At 35.5% G+C, this 27,173-nt stretch overlaps 1 protein-coding gene across 3 annotated transcripts in view; it reads right to left on the reverse strand.

Annotated features, from left to right (window-relative positions):
• Positions 1-657: 657 nt before the first annotated feature.
• Positions 658-27,173, reverse strand: part of LOC104596995 (uncharacterized) — a 28,482-nt gene continuing 1,966 nt past the window's right edge. Inside the window, exons 3-8 of one of the 3 annotated variants that reach the window (XM_010258350.3) lie at positions 5,761-5,925; positions 4,116-4,359; positions 3,661-3,765; positions 3,379-3,561; positions 1,907-2,108; positions 658-1,347 (exon numbers count right to left, since the gene is read on the reverse strand). In XM_010258350.3, coding sequence (XP_010256652.1) covers positions 872-1,347; positions 1,907-2,108; positions 3,379-3,561; positions 3,661-3,765; positions 4,116-4,359; positions 5,761-5,925 — 1,375 coding nt within the window. In that variant the 3' untranslated portion in view covers positions 658-871. The remainder of the gene's footprint in view (positions 1,348-1,906; positions 2,109-3,378; positions 3,562-3,660; positions 3,766-4,115; positions 4,360-5,760; positions 5,926-27,173) is intronic. The other 2 variants (XM_010258349.3, XM_010258351.3) reach the window with 2 other exon arrangements.

A 27,173-nucleotide genomic window follows, 5' to 3' on the forward strand; every position in this document is an offset into this window, starting at 1 on the left:
ACATAAAAGTCCAAATTCACCTCTCCATTTTGCCCATCCTACTCTAATTCTTTGGGTGACATCCTCCTTAATCTCTCCCTTAATATAAATTATTGAACCAAAGTATCGGCAATAGTTACATCAAGTTATCTTGGTCTCCAATCCCAAATGTATCTTGATTTACACTCCTATTATTACTAAATTTAGATGTCATATACTCTATTTTAGTCATACTTATTTTAAAACCCCTTGTTTCTAAGGCATTTGTCCATAAGCTTAATTTTTCATTTAATCCTCTATTAATTTCACCAAAATTCATTAAGCTTGGTTTGCAAACAATACAAATATGTGCACAATACAAGGTTTTGCACTCTACATATTTGTATTTGTACTCCTTCCAAACTGTACCTTAGTAACAAAAATTATATTGGTTTCCCAGGGATTAAAGTATGCATGCATATTATAGTTCTCTTTTTTTAATGTCTTCCAAGTTTTTCCAGGTAGTTCACATTTCACATAAACCATTAAATTATCTACTTCTCAAGTGTATACACCTTATTCATAATCATTTAAGACTTATATTTAGTGCTATAGATGTAATATTTGGAATTTATTTTGAGTTTTTCAAGTGCATCCATGTATATCTTAAGTTTTCCATCATATCCATGCATGTCTTGATTTGTCTCCGATTGCATTTCTGATACCTTGAACTTTTGTTAAAACAAAACAATTTGTCGTAGCACCTACATACATGTTGAAAGCAAATGCTAATGTAATTCCTTTGTCCAAATCTGTGCCTCTTCTGTATTTTCTGTTCTTTTATTCCCCTCCATTCTAAATTAGCTCAGAAACTAGTAATTACCATTAGAAATCAAACTATGAAGTTTGGAGGTTACTTGGTTCTCAGACCAAAACCGAGAGGAAATAGAGGATCATAAGACTGATCTCCCTTATTCAGCGGCAACTGATCCACCATTCTGGGCCATGACATGGGGAGAAGACCCTCAAAATCATAATCGCCAAAGATAACATCGGCCACTCCTCTTCCTTCACTACCTGGTAACCAGGCAGCAACCAAAGCCTCCATTCTCTCCAACAGCCATGGCTCAAGAACTAGGGGCCTTCCAGATATCAGAATCACTAACGTGGGAACTCTATCAGCAACTAAGTTTACCATGTCAATACCATTGAAGGGGATGGTGAGCTCTGAATTGTCACCCATGCTCTCCACATATGTTGCTTCTCCTACAATAACAATGGCAAAGGAGAAACCTTGACCCACAAATGTGGCTGGTGATGGACATTCCTCATAGATCACTTCTGTTTCATCTCCTACTGCTTCTTTAATGCCATCCAAGATGGTTGTTCCTATGACAAAGGATTTAATGTGTCATGATAAAATCCATTCAATAAAGGATTAAGGGTTACCCAAATAACATAGGCATTTCAAATTTGCAATTAAAATTTGTTTGAAAATATTCTGTTCCAATTTCTGGAATCTTCAACAATGATGTTAAGACCCAGATACTAGCAAAAATAAGTATTAAAACATACTATGAGAAACATCAATAAAAAACATTCTAGAAACTCCAGAATTGGCTCCTAAATTACTAGGATAAACTAAAGTTCCAATAGTATCCAAGTCTATGGTTAAAAACAGCTACGATTTATATAAAGGGACTAACCAAGATCTGACTCTCAAAGCTTAGATCAATTTCAAATGGATTCCCACATCCATCTGATCATTAACTAAACCATGGTTTAGGGAAATCTTTTTCAGATAGAAATATACCATTGAACTGAGGAACAAATAATATCCCCCTCATGCAAGTCAACTTAGACTACCACATGAAACCTCTACCAATAGTGATTTTATTTACTTTTAATAAATAATTAACAGAACATTGATAAAGCTCATAGAACATACCAGTTGTAATTCTGCCACTACTCCCTTGCCAGGTGATTGACCATCCCCCACACTGTAATCCAAGATCATCAGCATGTCTTCCTGCAACAAGAATCCTTTGTGCTTTTCTATCAAAAGGAAGAAGTGGCTTTGCTGGATCCTTTCCATTCTTTAACAGAACAAGTGACTTGCGTACTGCTTCCTGTGCTAATTTTCTATGCATCTGAAGATGGATAAGAAATGGAACTAGATATTAGTTCATAAAACTACAAGTTAGACTACTAAAAATCACAAGTGATCGGGCAGAATGAAAAGCAGCAACTTCCTAAAAATGTCATATAAAGATATTATTGCAAAAAAACCAAATATTTCCATGCATATCTTGATTATTTGGGCAAAACTAGAATCAACTATATACAAGCTTGAAGCTTCTTTTAGCAATAATAACGCAAATAAAGTAGGCATTTCCAAAAATGTCAATGGAAACTACATTGCTTGGGAAACGTGATACTAACAGATGCATTATAAGAACTTGAAAATCATCCAGAAGTCAGCACACTCAAGTCAGCTACAGAAAAGGTTCCAATGCACGAAGAGTTGGATATGGTCCTGGCTATCCAGGATCAAAGGATGACTGTATACGGACCTAACCTTGAGCATTTTTTGTATGTAAGTGGCTGCTCTCAGACTATCCACATTCTTATGCTTGTCAGACTGAGACTTTCCCATCACACTAAGCAATGGTTCCTCATAAGGCTTTATTTGTTTGCAGTGCAAATTCAAACCAGATGCAAAATTTGCACCTACTTTTAGATTTGCATGCATCTGTCTGTAACTGACTTTATACCCCTAGCTAATGCAAAATTTGTAGTCATTAATAATAAAAGTTTTCCATCCCAAAAACCGATACAACATTTACTCCCTCCCAAGCAAATAAATCAAAGTAAAACCTGAAACAAAAATAAACCTGAATTTGCACTCAGCCCATTTGTGCCCCCATACATTTGTACCAGTGCAAATTGAAATTTGCATAGCAAACAAGAGGAACAAAGTACGGAAAGAAAAGGTACATGAAAAAAAATCAAAATTAAGTTTTCCTGATTGGAGGAAAGGATCAGATGGTTAGGTGGTTATCTAAGGATACCAGATACAGAAAACATGGTCGGCAATTTTGTGAAAACACAAGGTTCAAGATCCATGTAGTAAAATCTGGATAGCATACCTTGCAACCTGAATTTGCACTCAGCCCATTTGTGCCCCCATACATTTGTACCAGTGCAAATTGAAATTTGCATAGAAAACAAGAGGAACAAAGTACAGAAAGAAAAGGTACATAAAAAAAAAAAAAAAAATCATAAGTCCAGTTTTCCTGATTGGGGGAAAGGATCAGATGGTTAGGTGGTTATCTAAGGATACCAGATACAGAAACATGGTTGGAAATTTTGTGAAAACACAAGGTTCAAGATCCATGTAGTAAAATCTGGATAGCATACCTTGCAACCCACCATATCTAGCAAAGATCTATCAGTAAATGGATGTTCAAATAGTCCAGCAACAAATTTTACTCTTAGGATTCGCTCCACTGCATCATCAATCCTACTCATAGGTATCTCCCCTGATTCCACGAGGTATACCAGAGCATCCATGAATTCATTGTATCTGAAAGGCACCATCACCTGAAAGTTTCTCAGCCATGAAAATGAGAATAATTGCTTCTAGGAATCTTTATTTATTATTTTTTTTTTGAGATTCAGCGTTTGGATTTCAGTCACCACCATGTCCACTCCTGCATTTATTGAAGCTGAAATGCAGTAATGATAGTTTGATCCGTGAGGTTGAGAGAGTCGGTCAATTCCTTCCCAGTCAGATATCACAAAACCCTGCAGCAGATATTATGGTCCTTAAAGTTTCTTGTAGATTGACTGAAAAGTGGTAAAGTACTAGCACTACCAGAAGCAAAGTAGTAAAGCTTGGAGAATCTAAGAAAGAAAATGATACAAGAAGCTTGATGGTTTGTCCTAGGATTTTAGAAACTAAACAGTTCCTTGTCATTCTTGATAGATAAAACTAATAGTGAGGGCTAGCAAGTTGGAAAATTACCAATGTAGAACATATTGTTTACCTAATTCAATTGATTTACTTCTTGGGGTCAAGCCAGGCCATTTTCAGAGCATAAGGAAAAAAATCAAACTTTGGTTGAAGGAAGCAGTCAAGGTTATTCTTTTTTTACCTTGAAACCAAGCTTCCCCTTCAAAATACATGTTAAGAGAAAATAGTCACTATGCAGTTTTCTCCCATTCCAACTAGAATAGGATGCCATGATGGTAGAAACTCCCTGAGACAGGCACTCTAGGTAAGGTTCCATATGGTTCCTCTCCAGTTCATCAAATGACAAAATGGTATTCCCCTCATTTATCCCTCTGTCAGTACCACCATCTCCAATAAAATGCTTGGCACATGCTATAACATTTTTTCTGCAATAAAAAAATGGTCCAGATGAATTATTTCACTTGGATAAATACTTGACAATGACAAACATAGATATGGAGTACCGAGCACACAGCATTAAGCTTAACAAAACTGAAAGAGTAGCATTTTATACAGTATATCATTACTTCATATAATCAGTAAACCCTATCTAACCCTTAGGGTTTGGTGCACGAGGCATATTAAATATTCTAGTCATTTTGTACACTCTCTAGGACCATATCTTCTGTAATAGAATAAGTTCCCCAATCCTTTTTAGATTCTTCAAGTTGCAGCACATGAATAATACTATATTACCCAGATATGGCAAGAATGGTTCTGGAAAAAAGTGTCAGGTCACAAAATTTACACTATAATTGAAGTGTTAGGGTTGTTTATCCTTAATTGGGTTTTGTGACAGGTTTAGGTTGAGGCCAATCCATGGCAAACCCAACCAGTTGGCACTGCAGCATTGAAACATTTGCACATCTAGCCTTGGATGAGTATAGGTGTATATAGATGTACTATTCCTAGGGCAGGTTGAGTCAGGTTCCATATCCCATTTTATTTAGTTGGGTTGGATTCAAGGCCACGTTTGGATTGATCAAAGCCTCTGCCAAGCATTGGTTTTTTTTTTATCAATATCAATGAATTTTATTAAGGATTGAGAAATTACATAGAAAAGGAGCTAAAGAATCTTAACTCCCTAATGTACACCCAAACCGTAAGAAACTTACAAAACAGCCCAAAAGATGGAGTTTATGTTCACCCCTTGCCTAGCTAAACCATCTGCCAATGAATTTGCACTTCTCTTTTCCCATGTACAACGAACTTCAATGTCCTTAGTCATCCACTTGAATTTCCACTTTTCGTTGCTGTAATTCCAGAGCTTAGAGTTGTCCTCTTTTAGCCAATCCACCACAATTTCAGAATCACCTTCTATGATCAATTTTTTAATATGCATGTTCTTGACCCTTTGTACCCCTTCAAGAGCTCCTAGTATCTCAGCCCTCAAAGAATCTCCCACCCCAATTGGACCAGAATACATAGCTAACAGATTCCCTTTTTCATCTCTTATAACTCCCCCTATTCCAGAGGGCCCTAGATTACCCATATTGCTGCCATCAAAATTCAGTTTGGTAAAGCCGTGAGGTGGAGGTGTCCAGAAAGAACTTGAAGCCTTCTTAATTGAAGCTGGATCTGCAATCTCCTTCCAATTTCTTAGCATCTCATCAACCGAGAAATCTGTAAAAAATTCCAAGCTTCTCTTGCCGAGCATTGGTGATCTAAGTCTTTATCTTCTTTTCCCATTTTTTTTTCTTTTTACTCCACTTCTATATCGTATGATTTTTTCTTTAATGAAAAGTACAAACAAGAAAGATATCTAGTTATGGCTTCTTGTTTTTTACCTTCCAGCAACATAAGGGTAGCCCTTTGGGTGTCCTTCAGGAGGAAGCCCCTGCAAGCCGACAACTACCAAAGTCATCTTCCTAACAACTTCAGTGTCTTCACTGAAACTCTCATAGCATCTTCCCCATCTGGGGTCTTTGCAGACCTGTCTCAACCAATGAAATCTGATGTTGGACAAAAACAAATTAACAAAAGTAACAATATGATTAAAAATAAACTTAAATGCTTGTACCAAATAACAATTATTTTTATTTTTATTTAATATGATGAATATATAACATTAAAAATGTTCTCAAATGCTTTTGACAAAGTTCTATACATTTTCATTTTTGGTGTTCTATCTTTTTTTAAATATTTATTATTCAATTATGACATCATGGGTTTCTTAGAAAAGTTGGATCATTGACCCACCATCTAGATAAGAAAATAGCTTTGCTTTTGGATTAGTTTTAAATTAGGGAAAATTATAGTCAGAACCGGATATACATTTAAAATTAAGCTACAAGTTAGTCCAAAAATCAACAAAACTCTAACAAACCGGCTCTACATTTTAAACTATAAAAACCCCTGCCATGTCATTGGAGGCTTATGTGGCTATTGCCAACATGGGACTCTTAATCCATGTTGGACACAACAAAAAGCTTATTGCCCTTTAATGCTGGGTGATTGGGAAAATAAGAAAGTGGTTTTTAGTTTCTCCTGCTCTCTCTCTCTCCCTCTCCCACTCTCTCACTCTCACAGTCGTCTCTCTCTACTCAATGATTGTGTGATTTGAAAAATAAATAAAAAATGGTTTTCGGTTTCTATATTTACATTATCTCTATCAATTTCTCTCATTCTCTCTACCTATCATTCTCCCTCAATCTCTCTCAATCTATCGTTCTCCCTTAGTTTCTCTCACACTCCTTCTCTTGCTCTTTTTTTTTTATTTTCTTACACACTTATATGGTATTAATTAGACCATATAAAAGAACATGAGACTAACTTGGTATAATTCAAAAATCATTACACCGATTTGATAAAAGTTCACAAGAAACTCTTGGCTATGAAATTTACACCAACTTGATAGAAAATTATAACTTGATTGTACAAGTGGTTGGTCCCTTTAGTTCTTTTATACAGTCTGATTAATATTATAAAAGTTTGTAAGAAAAAAAAAAAGAATGAGAGAGGTAGTGGCAGAAAGACTGAGAGAGAATGATAGAGATTGAGGGAGAAGGAGATATTAAACGAGAGGGAGAGTGAGAAAGAAGAATGAGAGAGATTGAGAGAGAGAGAGAGATTGGGAGAGAAACCGAGGTTTTGATTTGGCTAATACTAAAGCTAAGAGAATGGGAGATCAAGAGATGACTGCGAGAGTGAGAGGAGGGAGGGAGATCGAGAGATAGAGGGAGCGGGAGAGAAACTAAAAACCTATTTTCGATATAGGCTTTTATTTTGTGTCCAACATGGATTAAGAGTCCCATTTTGTCAACAGCCACAAAAGCCTCTTATGACATGGCGAGGGTTTTTATAATTTGAAATGTAGAGCCGGTTGTCAAAGTTTTGTTGGTTTCTGGACCAACCCACAACCTAATTTTAATTGTATAACCGGCTTTGACTATAATTTTCCCTTTAAATTATATATTTCATTTACATTATATAAATAATTTTTACGATCACACAGTCACACTTAATTTTTGTTTGTCTATGATATCATTTAACCCAAACCACTAACCCACCACCCAAAAAGAAAAATAGTTTGATTTGTAGGTTGACATTAAATTTTGTATTATATTTCAATCATTGAAATTTTTTTCTTATGTATAATACTTATTTTTGTTCAATATAATGAATGCATAATATTAGAGATGTACCAAATATTTTATTTTTTATAAAAATATAGCATTAGATATGTGCCCAAAATTTTCTCTATCTTTTTTTTTGTTATTTTTGTGATTCTTTGTATTTTCTATTTTTAAAAATTTTATTATTTGACTATGACATAATTTCATTTGTAGGTAGATTTTAAATTGGCATTCCATTTTCATCATTAATAAAAATACTTCTTACATTTCATACTTATTTATTTTAACAATTTTATTATTTAATTATGGAATTATTTATTAATCCATTTAACCCCAAATGATCGAATTGCTTGCCCACCATCGGGAAGGAAGGAAATGGTTTTCTTTTCAAATTGCGTTTCAAACTATTTATTTTTATACTATTAAAATTAATATTGTCGATTTAACTACAAGAATTTAATGATTTGAAAAATATATCTTAAATATAAGATTTAGTGAGAGAGAATAGGAAAATGTTTTTATTTCCAATTGGTTTTAAGTTTTACATTCAATTTCCATCATTAATAAAAACATTTCTTATTTATCATACTTATTATTGTTTAATATGTTTGTTAATAATGTTCCCAATTTTTTTACATTTTATCTTATTTTTGAACTTTATTATTTAATCGTGGTAACATGGATTAACCCATTTGACCCAAAATGGTTTAATTTCTTACCACCACCTGAATGAAAACTCTATTTTTTCTAGGTAGATTTTAAAAGTATAAGGTTTCATGTTATTGGAATTATTAATTTATTAAGTATGGATTTAATTAATAGAACTTAATGATGAGAAGAATAAAAAATAACTTAAATATAAGATTCATTGAACATGAATGCAAGTTAATAAATTTAATATTGGATTTATTGAGAGGGAATTGAATGCATTGAATATCATAAAATTACCTCTTTTCAACTCATTTAATATCAATAACCGATTACCCTATTTTCCCTTACTTTTTATCAATAAATTTAAATATAAAAGGGTAAATTTTGTCCTAAAAAATTGCAGAAATATTCTTGAGACCATTCATGCTTTATATATATATAGTAGGTCTTTTTACATTGGGATTTGTGGTAATATTAATAGAGAACTCATTTACTTGCAGAGTGTTGTGGAACATGTTTCAATTCTGCCTTGAGGATTATAAGACAATACTGATACTGCAATAGTCAGATCACAGGGCAGTCCAGTTAATCTGAAGTTCAACATTCACCTACACTCCAGAACAATCTCTCCTCATTCCCACCTCCCAACCCCGCCCCCCCCAAATATAGACAACACGTGTGTGTGTGGTGTTCAAAACTTCTTCCATCAGGAGTTCACACCTTAATCCTATAACTTTAGATTTGATGAGATTAGTTATGGGAACAGAAAACATTCCAAATGATCTAATGTCTAAAAGGTGTCCAAAAATGGTAGAAATAATTCCACTAAGAGATGTTACCTTCTTTCTTTGGAAACTATAAAGTATGGAAATGCTTTTACCTATCAAAGGAGAATAAAAAAAAAGAGGGGAAATCATTTTTGTGGAGATTTAGAATGGCAGCAGTCCTGGAGAATGCGGTGTGAAAGAAATGCTAGAATTTTGGAAATAAGAGGCAAGAGGTTTTCAACCATCATTAGAAGTATACCAGTAAGTGTGGCACATTGGGTCACTACAAGAGATGAATTCAGTGGTATCTCAATAATCTCCATTTTAAGGGCATGGAAGCAGGAAGTTTATTAAATTCAACCAACATTGCACATTTTACATAAGCAAGTGTCAGCTAGATAATTGAATGTCTCATTCAATAGGATGCCACTCTTGCTGATGCACTGGCAATAAATAGGAGCAGGCAGGGAAGAACTAGAATGAGGATTGCCTAGCCTGGGGCTAATCTAAGTCTAGCATAGCATTGTATTTTTTTTATCAGTAACAAAAACACATTTTATTAATTAAAGAGAAGAAGAAGAAGAGTACAACACATGGGCAGCCTCGGCTACCCCCCTACAACTGAACCAAGGAACAAAACAAACAACTTTGCCTTCTTAACATTACAACTGGGCCCAAAAACACTGTTCTCTGCTACTCCTTAATAAAATCTCTTTTAATCAGGAGATTTCAAATTTTTAATTCAATGCAACTAGGGCAATGAGGAATAATTCTTTTTCACAAGATTATTTCAGAATTTCTGATTCTTTTCAAGGGCAATGAGGTAAAATTCTGCTAAGTATTAGCATTATTTTCAAGGGTTTTCTCTTGTGAAAATCACTATTCACCAGGATTTAGAAAATTCAGCAGCAGAACATTAACCTCCCTTGTATCCATCTCAAAATAGTTGTGCAAGAAGTACAAATATGATTTAGTTTAGCAATAGTGACAACCACTAAAATACTTTTCCTAGCCCCATTGTCACCCCTATAACCATAGCATTTGACAGAGGTAGGCAGACAGGGAAGAAGATAGATTTGGAGAAGATAATACAGAAATTCAAGTTGGTAAGAAATTGGATTTGCTTTTCTTAGGTGGTGAAAATTTTGCTAGAAAAATTTTTAGGGAGATAGAAAGAAGGGGAGTTATTGCTGATAAAATCTATTAAGTTCTCAATGATGTGGTAGTGGGTACATTTGGTTTTGGGGTTTTGAGGTGTACGTGAAGTGGTTTTTGTTTGTAGAGTTGGGTGTAAGGTATTGTCCATGAGGGGTTGGGGTATGGATGTCAGTAAGTTAGTTAAGCAATAAGCCTGCTTTGACCCAACTGGCCAACCCTACTGGGTTAGGGTTGGGTCGGCCTTAATTGAGTTCGGTGTCCCATTTTATATGGTCAAGTTGGGTTTGGGTTGGGACCGTTGGGCAAAACTGATATCTAATCTGACCCATTGATATCTCTATTAGGGGGCACAGTTTTTGATGGGTTAATCAAGGAGGCGCATTTAGGTGTTGTGATTAACTCTGCTAGTATCTACCAAAAACAAACAATTAACTCTGCTAGTGTAAGTTTGTCTTACAATGCCAGTCCCAAGCTCAACTAGAGGAACGTTGTGTCAGGTTGGCAGCCAGCATAAAACTTTTCCCAAATTCTTATGGTGGCTACAAATTATGGCATACAAAAGAAGTCAATTATAGAAATGGAGTAACAATAATATAAGGATCTAAAAAGTGAAAAGTGTAAATGTTAAAAAAATGGAGAAGAATAATTTTAATTAAACTTGTTTTAGGTAATTAGATGAGGAATTAACGTAATTAGCACTTATGCACCTCCAGTAGATTTAGAAGACAATTTTGGAAAATTTTATAAGAATAATCCAAGTGATTCCAAATATAGAAAAAAACTTTATAGGAAAAGATCAAAATGGGTATGTTGGGAAAATAAGTGCAAGATATGATATGATAAATGGAGGATTTGAGATTGGAGAAACAAGAGATACAATTTTAGAATTTGCAACAGCTTATGATATAGCAATAATAAACACATGTTGAAAAGAATGATAAACATTTAGTAACATTCAAAAGTGGATAAAGAACAAGTCAAGTAGATTTTTTTCCCTTCCTAGGAGAACAAAACGAATGATGTGTAAGGATTGCAAAGTTATTCTAAAGGAAAGCTTAATCACACAACATAGACTAATGGTGGTAAAGGTGTGCATTAAGAAATTAAAAAGAAATAGGTAAAAAGTAGGTTTCTAAGAATTAAGTGGGCAAACCTAAAAAGAGAGAAACTTGCACAATTTAGAGGCAGACTAATAGAAGAATGCAAAAGGAATTTAGATGGAAAGACTGATGATATGTTGCTTAAAATTGCCTAATTGTAAAACAAAAGGGAAATAACAAAGTGCTAAAGAAATTTGGTGGTGGAATGAAGAAATTCAAAATGTAATTAGAGTAAAACAAGCATGTTATAGAGATAAGAAAAAAAAGATACAAACGTAGAAAACTTGGAAAAATATAAAAAACATAAGTGAAGAAAACTTAAGGCATATAATTTTATCATAAATTAGATGCTAAAGAGGTATAAAATGAAATTTATATATTAGCAAAGATGAGTGAAAGAAAAGGTAGAGATTTAAACTAGTTAGGTGCATCAAGGAGGAAGGTTAAAGAGTCTTGGTAAAAATTATAAATTGAACATGTAAAAGGCACTAATGGAGGAGAGATTAGCAACACTAATAGTGTTAAAAATAACATGTACCTTTGTGAAATTAGAATTACTTTAGTGAAGGAAAAACTAAATAAGATGAAAAAGGTACAAGAGAGGTAGGCTTGTCATGGCTAACTAAACTATTTAATAAGATTATGAGAAAAAATAAAGATGTCTAATGTATGGAGAAAGAGCACTATGGTGCATATAATCTATACTACTTTAAAAAGCACAAATGGCCTCAAGAATATTTCTGGAATTTTCTAAGGACAAAATTTACCCCTCTATATTTAATTGATAAAAAAATGAGGGCAAATAGGGTAATCGGTTCTTGATATTAAATGAGTTGAAAAGAGGTAATTTAAAGATATTCAATGCATTCAATTCTCTCTCATTAAATCCAACATTTAAGTTATTAACTTGCATTCATATTCATTCAATCATATATTCAAGTCATTTTTGTTTTTCTCATCATTAAGTTCTATTAATTAAATTCATACTTAATAAATTAATAATTCCAATAACATAAAAGCTTATACTTTTAAAATCCACCTAGCAAAAATAGTGTTTTCATCTAAGTGGTGGTAAGAAATTAAATCATTTTGGGTCAAATGGGTTAATCCATGTTGCCATGATTAAATAATAAAATTAAAAAATAGATAAAATGAAAAAAATCGAAAATGGGAACATTTTTAACATACATATAAAACAATAATAAGTATGATAAATAAGAAATGTTTTTAATAAAGATGGAAATGGAATGTAAAATTTAAAACCAATTGGAAATAAAAGTATTTTCCTATTCTCTCTCATTAAATCCTATATTTAAGATATATTTTTCTCATCATTAAATTCTTGTAATGTAAATCCTATATTTAAGATATATTTTTCTCACCATTAAATTCTTGTAATTAAATCCACAATATTAATTTTAATAGTATAAAATAAATATTTTGAAAACAAAACCATTTTCTTCCCTCCTGATGAAGGGCAAGCAATTCAACCATTTGGGGTCAAATGGATTAATAAATAATACCATAATTAAATAATAAAAATTTAAAATAATTAACTATGAAATGTAAGAAGTACTTTTATTAATGATGAAAATGGAATGCCAATTTCAAAACCTACGTAAAAATGAAATGATGTCATAGTCAAATAATAAATTTTTTAATAATAGAAAATATAAAAATTAAGTGAGATAAGTAAAAAATATTTTATATAATGTAAATGAAATATATAATTTAAAGGGAAAATTATAATCAAAGTCGATTGTACATTTAAAGTTAGGTTGCAGGTTGGTCCAGAAACCAACAAAACTCTGATAACCGGCTCTACATTTCAAATTATAAAAACTCTTGCCATGTCATCGAAGGCTTATGTGGCTATTGCCAACATGGGACTCTTAGTCCATGTTGGACACAGCAAAAAACCTATACCAAAAATAGGTTTTCAGTTTCTCTTCCACTCCCTTTGTCTCTCGATCTCCCTCCCTTCTCTCTCACTCTCACAATCATTTCTCAATCTCCTGCTCCCACTCTCTTAGCTTCGGTCTATAGCCAAATCAAAACCTCTCTCCCCCTCTCTCTATTGTTCTCCCTCAATCTTTCTCATTCTTCTCCCTCACTCTCCCTCTTGGTCAATATCTCCTCCCTCAATTCCTATCGTTCTCCAGTTTGTGTAAATTTCATAGCCAAGAGTTTCTTATGAATTTTTATCAAATTGGTGTAATAAATTTTGAACCATACCAAGTTGGTCTCATGTTCTTTTATACGATCTAATTAATACCATATAAAAAAGAGAGAGAGAGAGAGAGAGGGAGCATGAGAGAAACTGAGGGAGAAGGAGAGATCGACCGAGAAAGAGAATAAGAGAGATTGAGGGAGAAAGATAGGTAGAGAGAGAGAATGAAAGAAATTGATATAGAGAACGTAAATACAGAAACCAAAAACCATTTTTATTTATTTTCAAATCACATAGTCATTGAGTAGATAAAGGCAATTTCAATATAAGCTTTTTGTTGTGTCCAACATGGATTAAGAGTCCCATGTTGGCAATGGCCACATAAGCCTCCAATGACATGGCGAGGGTTTTTATAATTTGAAATGTATAGCCGGTTGTTAAAGTTTTGTTGGTTTATGGACCAACTTGTAGCCTAATTTTAAATGTACAACTAGTTCCGACTATAATTTCCCTAATTTAAAACTAATCCAAAAGTAAGGCTATTTTCTTATTTAGATGGTGGGTCAATAATCCAACTTTTCAAAGAAACCCATGATATCATAATTGAATAATAAATATTTAAGTTTATTTTTAATCATATTGTTACTTTTGTTAATTTTCAATTTCGATCTTAACTATGATATATCTAAAATTCAAGTAATTAATATGAAAAAAAAAATCACATGCAACGCATGTGCTTAATTACTAGTTAAAATAAAAGGCAATATACATCGTTGTAATAATCATCAAAGAATTAATCTCATGAGCCACATTATGAAGTTTTGGGAAAGTATGAGCAAAGGTTGCAACATGAAACAAGTATATTAGATAACCAATTTGGGATTATGCCAGATCAACCATGGAAGTAATCTTTATTTTGAGATGATAGATAGAAAAGTTTAGGAGAAGAAGAGAGATTTTTACATGGTGTTTATTGATAGAGAGCATATAATAGTGACCTTAGAGAGATAATATGGTGGGTTTTGGAAAAGAAAGGAGTTTAAAATAGGTAGGCAGACTTAATCAAAGATATGTATGAGAGGGCAACAACCAATGTTAGAACACCTATGGGAGAAACATCAAATTTTAAAGTTACGATGGGTCTTCACCAAGGCTTGGCACTTAGTTCTTATTTATTTGAACTAATCATAGGTGAATTGACTAAACATATTCAAGAGGAAGCCCCATGGTGCTTGTCGTAGGATTGGAGAGCAAGGGATGACTCAATGTGGCATTGTTTGGGAGGAGAGAAACTCACAGATCTTCTCAGAAAAGGAGAGAAGCTTGGAAGTTATATTGGAGGTCATCCATATTAGGGTGATACATTGGTTGAAAACTTTGGCATTGTTTGCAGAATTTTCAGTCGATGATATGCTAAGAAACTGGAAGGAGATTGCAGAATTAGCTTCAGCTAAGAAGGCATCAAACCCTTGTTCGATTCCTCCACCTAATGGCTTCATTAAACTGAATTTTGATGGCAGCAGTATGGGTAATCCAGGGCCATCCGGAATAGGGGGAGCAATAAGAGATGAACAAGGGAATCTGTTAGCTATGTATTCTAGACCAATAGGAGAGGGAGATTCCTTGAGGGCTGAGATACTTACAGCTCTTGAAGGGGTACAAAGAGCCAAGGATATGCATTTTAATAAGATGATCGTAGAAGGAGACTCTGAAGTTGTGGTAAACTGGTTAAAAGAGGATAATTCTAGGATATGGAATTACAGCAATGAAATGAGAAAATTTAAGTGGCTGACTAAGGATATTGAAATTCAGTATAAATGGGTAAAGAGAAGTGCAAACTCACTGGCAGATGGTCTAGCTAGGAAAGGGGTGAACAGAAACTCTATATTTTGGGTTGTATTGTAATTGTATTTTGGTGTTCAATAGTTGTACTCGGGAGATAAGATTGTTTAGCCCCCTTGCTTTGTAAATTTTCATAATCTTAATTCAATACAATTCACAGTTATTGATCGAAAAAAAAAAAAGAGAGATGACTCAATGTGACTTTTTTCATTACCTTGTTTGATAATTCATAACAAGGGAGAGATTTAAGAGGATGTCGCTTATAAAATTAAAGCAGGATGGGCAAAATGAAAGGGTGAATCTAGAACCTTATGCAATAGGAAATGCCACTTGGGTTAAAAGGAAATTCCTATATAACAGTTGCAAGACCAACAATACAGCATGGAGCAAAGTGTTGGGCAATCATGAAACAACATGTCTAAAAGATGAGTGGCAAAAACACATATACTGAAATGGGTGAATGGAAAAACTAGAAAGGATGGGAACAAAAATGAAGTCATTTGAAGAAACCTAGGAGTAGTTCCAATAGGAAAAAAAGTGACAAAAAGTAGACTAAGATGGCTTGGTGACGTGCATAGGAGACCATCTACAACATCTGTAAGAAGGAATTTGCTGCAAGATGAACCTGTTTCTACATTTCTTGTTCCTTCTAGTTCTATTACTGGTTTTGATTGGGATTTAGGATTTAAAAGGGGTATAAGGGATTCAGAATTTAATAATGTCCTGAATTTTCTACATTTACTTGAGAGGTTTTCTTGGATCCGTCCAAACCTGATTGCCATTTTTGGACTCAAACCCCCCACTGGAAACTTTTCTTGTGCTTCTTTTCAAGGTCTTAACCCAACCATCCGAAAGTGTGGAGCTAGTTTTCCCTGTTAAGGAGGTTGGAATAGGCCTATACTTCCCAGAATAGGAGGTTTTTGTTAGGAAGTGTTCCTGCTGCTTATCCCCAAACCAGTGTCTTCTCTGTAAATCCAATGGAGAGTCTTACTATCACTTATTAATCTCTTTCTCCTTTGTATCTTCCATTTGGGATTGGTTTTTTTCTTTATTTGGGTGTAGGTGTGTTGAAGTCATTTTTTTTATTCAAATAATTTGTAATAAGTGGGCTAGCTAATCTACTAGTCAAATCATTAAAATTATAAAAAAGTATCCCATATGGGAGTTTCCCCTCTTAAGTGGGGAGTTCTCTCTCTTTAAGTGGGGAGTTCCCCCTCTTTAAGTGGGAGGGACAGGTGTCCTTCACCTAGGAGGGGATGGTTACATAACCACCCCAGTCCCTATTTAAGCTCCTTAAGGGGAAGCTAGAAATACATACACACAGAGAGACTCTTCGGAGAAAATTTTCACAAGAGATTCTTAAGAAAAGCAAAGATAAGGAGAGAAGAAAAGAGAAGTGCTCAAGGGAAGGCAAGGAAGGACAAATCTCACTAATACAGGTAGAGAAAAGGAAAGCCCTCTCTGTGAATACTCCCTATTTATGTCTTCTGCTATGTATCATTCTTTCTCTCCCTTTTGTTATTACTTTTGAGAAAGGAAAAAGAGGGAAATAAACCATCTACAACCAGGTGCCTTTTACTTGGTTGATTATGGTCTCTCTTTCAAGACAAAGTTAGGGATTAAACCATCTACAGTCTAATTCTCGAAGACTGATTATGGTTCCCTTCAAATGAAAATGGAGATTAAGGGGGAATGAACCATCTACAACCAGGTGCCTTTACTTGGTTGATTATGGTCCCTCTTTCAAGACAAAGTTAGGGAGTAAACCATCTACAATCTAAATCTCAAAGGCTGATTATGGTTCCCTTCAAATGAAAATGAAGAGCGGAGGGATGAAAATCATCTACAATCAAATGTTCAATTTGATTGACTACGGTTCCCTTTTTGTATGAAAAATTCCAAGGAGTAAGGCTGTCTACAATCAGAATTTCATCTGATTGACTACAACTTATTATGAAGAAAGGAGTGAGAAGGAAATTTTCTTTGTATTAAAGAAAAGAGAAATGTATTGTTGTATAGTTTCTCAATTGTATTTTCTTTTTCTTTCCTCTCATTCTTGTACACCTGATGTAAAAAAAAAAAAAAAAAAAAAAAAAAAGCAAATGAAAAGTTCTTTTGAAGTATCCTATTGTTCTATGCATCCATTTCTCCATGTCAGAATCAAAAGGTGTTCTCTACTTTCTTGTGGGGATGTAATTAAGGGGAACAATCCGTATGATTCCCTGAATGGGCCTTACCCAAAATAATAAAAACTCAATCACTTGATTGATGAATTATGCCGCATGAGAGTTTATTAAAATTTTCACACCAACAAGGTGCAACTCTCCGCTAAATGTGCAAAGCTTGTTTGCCTCCACTTTTTTCAAATGGCCAAAGAAGAGGGGAAGATTGTTATGGAGATGTGGAAGAGCTGCATTAGTTTGGACCATTTGGGAGGAAAGGAATGCAAGGATTTTTTTCAAAAAACAAAAAGGAAAGAAGCAAAGAGGATATTGTTGAAACCATCATTGTTAGGGTAGTGCAATGGGCAAAATCCTCGGAATTATTTGACGATTTTTCAGCATGTGGCATTATGAGAAAGCGGAGGGAGGTGGCATGTTCAAATAGAAATAAGCTTGTTATTAACCTTGGTTGGTCCCCACCAACCTGTGGATTCACTAAGCTGAACTTTGATGGGAATAGTGCAGGCAATCCAAGTCCCTTAGATATTAGTGGTGTTTTCAAGAATGAGGTGGACAACATCATTGGTCTATTCTCAAGGCCAATATGTGTTGGCAATTCTTTGAGGGCTGAGATGTTGGCTTTGATGGAAGGACTGCAAAGAGCAAAGGAGAAGAACATCAATAATTTGATTATAAAAGGAGATTCAAAACTGGTGGTGAATTGGCTACAAAAGGAAGAAGCCAAATTTTGGAGCTATAGCAATGAAAGGAAGAAATTTAAATGGTCACACGAGGCATGGATGTGAGATTTAATTGGGTCAAAAGAATAGCTAATGGTTTTGCTGATGTCTTGGCAAAACAAGAGTTGGGGAGAAATCAGTTATTTTGGGCTCAATTGTAACTTTTCATTGAATTTGGGGAGAGTTAACAGATTTTATCTCTCCCTCTTTGTATTCTATTTTTCAGATTAACGAAATCTGAAGTTATTGGTAGAAAAAAATATATATGAAGGGGCAAGAAGGGCTAAGGGCAACCAACAAGGACATCACTTGAAGTAGTAAGAAATGATTTTAAATGCTCATAATTTAATAATGAATATGAGACTAAACAGAACAGAATAGTGAAACAGGACTCACGTAGACAAAACAAATAGTCCAAGTTTTTAGCATGAGTGTGGCCCAAGCATCCATGCCATAAGTGTCACACATTATTACAAGTAGAAGAAAAACTAGAAGTAGTAGACAACACACAAGAGTTTGATGAAGCTCTCACTTATTTTCAAATTCCCGGGCAAACAACCTTCCAAGCCTATGCCCCTTCCCCTTCAGCTCCCCAGTGTGCTAGTCTTGGATAAAACAGCTATCACAAGTAAATAGAACATTACTGCCATTATCAACAAGTTGTCTAACAAAAATAAGACTAGTAGTCAACTTAGTCACAAAAAAGGTTTTGGGGAGATGTAAGGGTGTAGATTCAAAAGTGGATAGAAATAAATCATCACAATCACATATAGGAAGAGAATCACCATTAGCAGTAATAATGTGGTTAATAGAGGTGTAGGGGTTAGAAGACTGACCAAAGGAAGCCCCAGTCATGTGGTTTGAGGCCCTAGAGTCAATAATCCACATGTGTAAAGGAGAAGAACACAAGCAGACTTACCAACCAGTCAGTCGGTCCAGTTCAATAGCAGAAAAAGCAAAGGAAATAGCCAAGAACATAAGCTCACGAATCTTATCTTTAGTCAAATTTCCTTGTGAACCAATTTTGTGAGTTGATGAGGAAGCAGTATCGGTTGGAGTTGGTTAAGCTGAGCCTTATGTTGTCCTTTATTGAGAGGCATTCCATTATAATGTGTCCCAGTTGTTTATAGTAGGTGCAGAAATTTTTCTTCTTGCAATTGGATGCCACATGCCCAAATTCCTTGTATTTATAGCTTTGCATCTTTGAAAAGTCCTTCTTCCCCTTCTGTTTGGTAGCCAAGAAAACAACATCTATTCCATGTTCTTTCTTCTAATCAAGAGCAGACTGAGTGAGGAGTCGGGTTTCCTCTCTTAACAACTCTCCAAGTATTATGTCAAGATCAGGTAAAGGCTTTCTACTAGGTGTGTTTGATCACACTGTTTCATAATCAGATCTGAGGAGCATCAAAAAATGCATAATCTTTCTCTTACTAAAGCGTTTCTTCGTAGTTTTCACACAACAATCTATAGAAATATCTACAAAGTGAACCAATTCATATTTAGTCCAGAGGTTTGCAAAGCCAGCATAATACTCTTGAATCCATTTCTCTCCTTGAGCATAGGAAAATATATCAACTTCAATCTGATATTGCCTAGACATGTTTGATTGTTGATAGACCTTTTCAAGGTATTCAAACATGTCATGGGTTTGAGACCCCTCATTGGAATATTAACACCCATTGTGAAAAAACCAAAATCTATGACACAACCTGTGCATTCTCAGTTTTCCATTGTTTCAGTCCTTTGACATCATAGCATTGGGTATGGAATGTAGAGCATCAATAATTCAATATAGCCCCACATACCCTTCCCTTCAACAAAATATTGGAAGTGAAACTTTCAAAGAGCATAGTTACTTCCATCAAATCTGACTGAGATGATTTCGTTATTTTCAAGACCCATATCGAATAAAATACAGAAAAAATAGTTGAAGCAAGCAATATAAACTAAGAACTAATCCAAGAGAATCAAAAAAGAAGAGAAGAAATCTCTTACAGTCGAGTAAAGATGTCCAAAGCACAGCAAGACTGGGATCTGAAATCACAGTCCAAAAAAAAGACTAGCTGTTGTTGCCTAGAAGAGATCTATAGATCTCTTTCAATCCTTATCCAAACTTGATGCAACTTTCAGAATATGTAGAACAGGGCCAAGTGACACTTCTTTTTAAGTTTTATCACAAACGAAGGCCTTTCAAGAGAGATCCAATGAGATTTCTCTTGTTGGTTACACAAAACAGAGAAGACTGGTTCTTGGATTGATCAAAACAGTCCAGAACCAACTGCAGATGTAAAGAAACCTCAAACAGTCTGAAATAAAGTGGAGATGGATCAGAGAGCAACCTGCTCTTATACCATGTTAGTTTGTGAGAGAGAGAGAAGGCAGAGAGACAATCAAGAGACTTCAGATCTGTTAGGGTTGATCAATATGATCAAATCAACCCAAAAAATAGAATTTATATTAATAAGTGAATGGACAGGATTGTCCTTACAAAAGAAATAAAGGTATAAAGCAGTACAAGACAGAACACTATTACACACGCCTACTAGTTTACAATAAAGAGAGTAAAATTATAGAACTACCCTCCATCTTGTAGAGAAGATAAAGGGTAGTTTTGTAATTCTATTGTATTTATGTTCTTCTTTCTTGTACTGTAATAGGTGTGTACATTAGTGTACAGCTCTTTTATTTCTTTGTGAGGACAATCTTGTCCATTCAGTTAAGTTTAATATAAATACCTCTTTTTGGGTTGGTTCGATCATATTGATCAATCCTAACATATATGAACTTATGTCTCTTCTTGTTCTTTCAACTTCTCACGAACTGACATGGTATTAGAGCGGGCTGCTCTCTAATCCATTTCTCTTCTTTCTTGATCAGTTTGAGAGTTATCATTATTGTCGATTGGTTTTGGACTGTTTTGATCTTTCCAGGGACCATTTCTCTGTGTTTTGCTCATCTAGTAAGAGAGATTTCATTAGATCTCTTTCATATGGCATCAGTTTGCAGTAAAATTTGAAAGGAAGTGTCGTCTAGCCCTCCTCATCACATTCTGAAATTTTTATTGAGATCCGAGAATATTTGAGAGAGATCTATACATCTCTTCTGGGGCGATAGCAACCAGACTTTCCTTTTTTTATGAATGAATGGTATTTTATTGAATAGAAATAGAAATAGTACAAGCATGAAGCACCCTAAGAGGAGGCACAAAGTGTTTCCTCCCCTTAAAGGTGGTTCTTTCCTCCCCTTAAAGGTGGTTCCAAACCCAACTCTTTTCAGATTGCAGTTACAAATTAGCCAAAAACAGAGAATCCTTTGAATCCCCTTGTTTAGCTAAAGAATCTGCCAAAGCATTTGCCAATCTACTAACCCACTAAAAGCTAATTGGCATGGTTCTCATAAGCCATTTGACTTTTTTGATAATGTCCCTATATCCCCAAATAACAGTTTCTGGGTCCGACATCCATCCCACTATCACCTTAGAGTCTCCTTCAACTATCAAATTAGTCACTCCAAGTTGGTTGGAAATCTGTAGTCCTTGTACCACAGCTAATATTTCAGCCCTTGTAGAGTCTCCATAACCCACTGGACCAAAGAATAAGGACAGAATGTTGCCATCCTTATTCCTCAAGATCCCTCCTATACCCGAAGGTCCTAGATTGCCTTGACTGCTCCCATCAAAATTCAACTTTACAACTCCTTCCAAAGGGGGTAACCAACTTGCTTGTATTCTATTTTTCTTAGATGATGTAGAGGCCACTGCTGCCCAACTCCTTCGAAGGTCGTCACTAGAGTAATCCGCAAAGAGATCAATAGTTTTTAGCCAAAGGATTGCCCTTGTCAGTATACAATCCTTTATTTCAGCAATGCTTCTCTCCTCCTAGAAAATTCTGGCATTTCTTTCCCTCCCAAATGGTCCATAAGAGGGCTGCCCTGATACATTTCCACATTACTTTCCCTCTCTTTGTTGGCCAACCAAAAAAAGACGTAGGTTCCACCTATACCCAAACAGCATAAAAACCCAATTCCAAATATTTACTGTAGAAGAGCAATAAATCAGTAGGTGATAATAGTCCTCATTCTGCACTTTACATAAAATGCACCAATTGAGGGACAAGCTTGAATAAGGTCTCTTTTTTTGTAGATTGTCCACAGTATTAATTTTACCATAATACACCTCCAACAAAAACCAGTAATTTTAGGTGGAATTAGCCTTGACCAGACTTCTTTAACTGTGAACAACAAAGGGGAAGGAGTAGAGCATAGGGACTTAAAGAAGGAAGAACAAGAGAAGGAGCCACTCGAGGTCAAAGAACCAGACTTACCTTTTCTAGACTGTGTTCTCAGTTTTCTCCTATTGCCGTATTTTGGATAATCTCTTGTGACTGTAAGAGGTTTCTTCTCTCAGTTTCAGACTCTCTTGGGTTTGTTCACTACTTATTTTGCTCGCTTCAATCAGTTTTTGCTTTGTATTCTTTTTTTTTATAATTAAAATAAATGCTTTGTATTCTTTTCGACATGGCTTTGGAAAAGAATGAAATTATTTCTGTCAAGTTCGATGGAAGCAACTATGCCCTCTGGAAGTTCCATTTTCACTATTTTGTTGAAGGGAAAGGTATGTGGGGTTATATTGATGGTTCCACTCCCATGCTTGATGCCGGTGATGTCAAAGGGCTGAAACAGTGGAAAAGTGAGAATGCTCAGATTACTTCATGGATACTTGGTTCTATCTCTATGGATGTCAATATTCCAATGAGAGGACTCAAATCAGTCCATGACATGTTCAAGTGCCTTGAAAAGGTATATCAGTAATCGAATATGTCTAGGCAATATCAAATTGAAATCGATATCTTGTCTTATGTTCAAGGGGAGAAGCGGATTCAGGAATACTATGTTGGGTTTGTGAATCTTTGGACTGAATATGAACTGACTCATTTTGGGGATCTGTCTACGAACTGTTGTGTGAAAACTATGAAGAAACACCTCAACAAGAGAAAGACTGCATTTTTTTATGCACCTCAAACCTGATTATGAGACTCTACGCTCCAGTATACTGAGTAGAGAGCCAGTGCCTGATCTTGATGCAAATCTTGGAGAGTTATTAAGGGAGGAAACTCGTCTCCATACCTTGTCTGCATTAGATCAGAAGAAGGAACATGGGATTGATGCAATCTTTTTGGCTACAAAACAAAAAGGTAAGAAAGACTTCTCGAAGATGCAATGTTATTAATGCAAAGAATATGGTCATGTGGCATCCCACTACAAGAAGAAAAATTTTTGCACCTACTACAAACAATAGGGACACATTATAATGGAATGCCCAACCAAGCCTCCCAAGAAAGGACAACATAAGGCTTATCATGCCTCGGCTGAACCAACTTCTACTGATACTGTCGTCTCCTCATCAGCTCACAAACCAAATGCACAAAGAAATTTGATTGAAGAAAAGATTCATGAGCTCATGTCTTTGGCTATTTCATCTGCTTTTTCTACTTTTTGACTGGTTGATAAGTCTGCTTATTTGTGTTCCTCTCCTTCTCACTTGTGGGTCATTGATTATGTGGCCTCAAATCACATAACTGGGGCCTCCTTTGGTCAATCTTCTAAACCTTACACCTCTGTCAACCATATTATTACTGCTAATGGTGATTCTCTACCTATATGTGGTTGTGATAATTTATTTCTGTCCACTTCTGAGTCCAAACCCTTGCATCTTCCCAAAACCTTCCTTGTGCCTAAATTGACTATCAACCTTATTTCTGTTGGGCAATTTGTTGATGATGGTAATAATGTCTTATTTACTCGTGATGGTTGTTTTATCCAGGACCGGCACACTCATGCTAAAGGGGAGCTAAAGGGGAAAGGGCGTAGGCTTGGAAGATTGTTTGCTTTGGAATTTGAGAATAAGGAAGCTTCTTCGGATTCTTGTTTACTATCTACTACCTCTAGTTTGTTTATTTCCTCTTGTAATAATGTGTGGCACTTATGGCACAGACGTTTGGGTCACACTCATGCTAAGAACTTGGATTACTTATTTTCTTCTAATTGTTTGCCTATGACTACTACTTCATTTAAGAATGTTGATAAATCCCGTTTAACTTGCTGCGATAGTAAAAGTCATGTTTTACCCCTCCATCTTCTACTGAACATGCTTCTACACCTTTTTTACCTTGTTCACAATGATGCGTGGTCGTCTCCAATTATTTCACGCTTGGGTTATAAATATTTTGTGTTATTCATTGATGACTGTACTCGATACACATGGGTTTATTTTCTTTGAAAAAAATCAAAAGTTTTATCCATGTGTAAGAACTTTCATGCTATGGTAATGACCCAATTTAAAAGAACTATTAGCATTTTGAGGTCATATTCAGGGGGAGTGTACCATGATGGTGAAGATGGTGAGTTTCAAACATATCTCAAACAACATGGTATTTCATCCCAGAGATCTTGCCCAAGTACTCCTCAACAGAATGGAGTATCGAAGCGCAAGAATCGCCACATTGCTAGTATGGTGAGATCCTTGATACAAGACTTTCATGCTCCCCTTACCTTCTGGGTGGAGACGACCTGAACTGTTGTTCACCTCATCAACATTCTTCCTACATCTATGCTTCGAAATTCTTCTCCCCATCAATCCTTATTTCATCGCCCACCAAACCTATCCATACTTCGTGTCTTTGGGTGTGCTTGTTTTGTCCATCTCCTTCCCCATGAACACACTAAATTAATAGTTCAATTCATTCATGGGATATAGTATGGAACACAAGGGATTTCTTTGTTATGATCCCAAAGTCCATAGATTGCATATTTCTCGCAATGCCATCTTTCTTGAGAACCTTTCATTCTTTAAACATATTAGTTAAATGCTTGCACCATCCATTTCTATTCTACATAACTTTGGCTCTATAGGTGATTCTCCTCCTTCATCTCAGCCACTTCAGATTTATTCCAGGAAGCATCCAGTTCGCCCATCGCCTATTCCTCCTCCACTTCCAGCAACAGTAACTAGTCACTCCTCTCCATCTATTACCACTGTAAGATCATGTTCTCATCTTGAGGATTTACCTTCATCTATTCCTTTACGTCAATCATCTCGTATTTTCCGTCCAGTTGATCGCTATGGCTTCTTTTTTAGTCACAGCTCCTTCTTAGCCGTTTTGTCATCCACGGATATTCCTAAGTCTTACAACCAAGCCATAGCAGTTAAGCATTGGAAAGATGCTATGGATTCAGAGGTTCAAGCCTTACTGGAGAATGATACCTGGGAACTTGTCTCTCCTCCCCTAGATGCCTCCATCATTGGTAGCCGATGGGTTTACACCGTGAAACTCAAATCATATGGTACTTTGGACAGATATAAGGCCCGTTTGGTTGCTCAATGCTACAAGCAAGAGTATAGAATTGACTACAATGAAACTTTTGCTCCTGTGGCTAAAATGACAAAAGTTCGTTTGCTCCTGGCCATTACTGCTCTTAGACAATGGACAGTTCACCAGATGGATGTCAAGAATGCCTTCCTCCATGGACATTTACAAGAGACAATTTATATGAAACCACCTCCCAGCTACTGTGACAACCCTCTTTTGGTGTGTAAACTAAAAAATCCTCTATATGGTCTTAAACAAACTCCACGAGCTTGGTTTGACCGCTTCCATACAGTAGTGTTGGAGGTTGGTTTTCAGTAGAGTGCTTCAGATTACTCTCTGTTTACTTACAAGTGAGAACAGGGGTTGACTCTTCTTTTAGTTTATGTTGATGATATCCTTATCACTGGAGATGTGGACGGTATTAACAACCCGAAGCTTCTGCTTAGTAACTCCTTCAAAATGAAAAATCTTGGGCCAGTGACCTACATTCTTGGGCTTGAAATTCAACGATGTCATCAAGGTTATTTTGTCAACCAACAAAAATATGCCTCTAATGTGGTGACTCTTGCTTGCTTGACTAACTCCAAACAAGTTGATACCCCTTTGGAGCTTAACTGTAAGTTGAGTAAGGATGAGGGTGATCTTCTCCCTAATGCTACTCTATATCGGCAGCTTGTAGGTAGTCTTATCTACCTAACCATGACTAGACCGGACATTTCCTATGCAGTCCAGATCATGAGCCAGTTTGTATTTGCTCCACATTAGCCTCACTTTTTTGTAATTCTCCTGATTATTTGTTATGTCAAGGGCACTCTATCACATGGATTATTTTTCTCATCCTCCTCCACTCAGCTCCAAGCTTATGCAAATGTCGAATGGGCATGTTGTCCCGATACTCATCGCTCAACTACTGGCTGGTGTATATTCCTTAGTGATTCCTTGGTTTCTTGGAAATGCAAGAAACAACAAACTGTTTCCAAGTCATCTACTAAAGCCGAGTATAGAGCCATGTCCTCAATATGTAGTGAAATAGTTTGGCATAAGGCTCTACTTCATGGCATGGACATTGATCACTCATTTGCTATTCCTCTGTTTGTTGACAATATGAGTGCAATCAAGATTGCATCCAATCCTGTATTTCATGAGCATTCTAAACATATTGAGGTGGATTGTCACTTCATTCATGACCTCCACACGGGTCACATCTCTCTCCCACATGTTTCATCAAACCTACAGCTTGTAGATCTCTTCACCAAAGCTATGACCAAAGCCTGACATAATTTCCTTGTGGACAAACTGATGCTTATACCCCAACATCAATTTGAGGGGGAGCATAGAGAAGATAAATGGTAGTTTTGTAATTCTACTGTATTTTTATTCTTCTTTCTTGTATTGTAATAGGCGTGTACATTAGTGTACTTCTCTTTTATTTCTTTATAAGGACAATCTTGTCCATTCACGTAAGTTTAATATAAATACCTTTTTTTTGGGTTTGTTCAATCATATTGATCAACCCTAACAGATCTGAACTTGTGTTTCTCTTTTTTCTCTTTCAACTTCTCACAAACTGACACATCTTCTCTACAATTTCTACTTGGTGAAGCAATGTATACATTGGGGGAAGGTTCGATCTAGTTTATTGTGCATTTTGGGGGTGTTTTCTTGTCA

This window comes from Nelumbo nucifera, chromosome 2 (assembly GCF_055504915.1).
Source record: "Nelumbo nucifera cultivar China Antique chromosome 2, China Antique-T2T, whole genome shotgun sequence".
NCBI classification, from domain to species: Eukaryota; Viridiplantae; Streptophyta; class Magnoliopsida; order Proteales; family Nelumbonaceae; genus Nelumbo; species Nelumbo nucifera.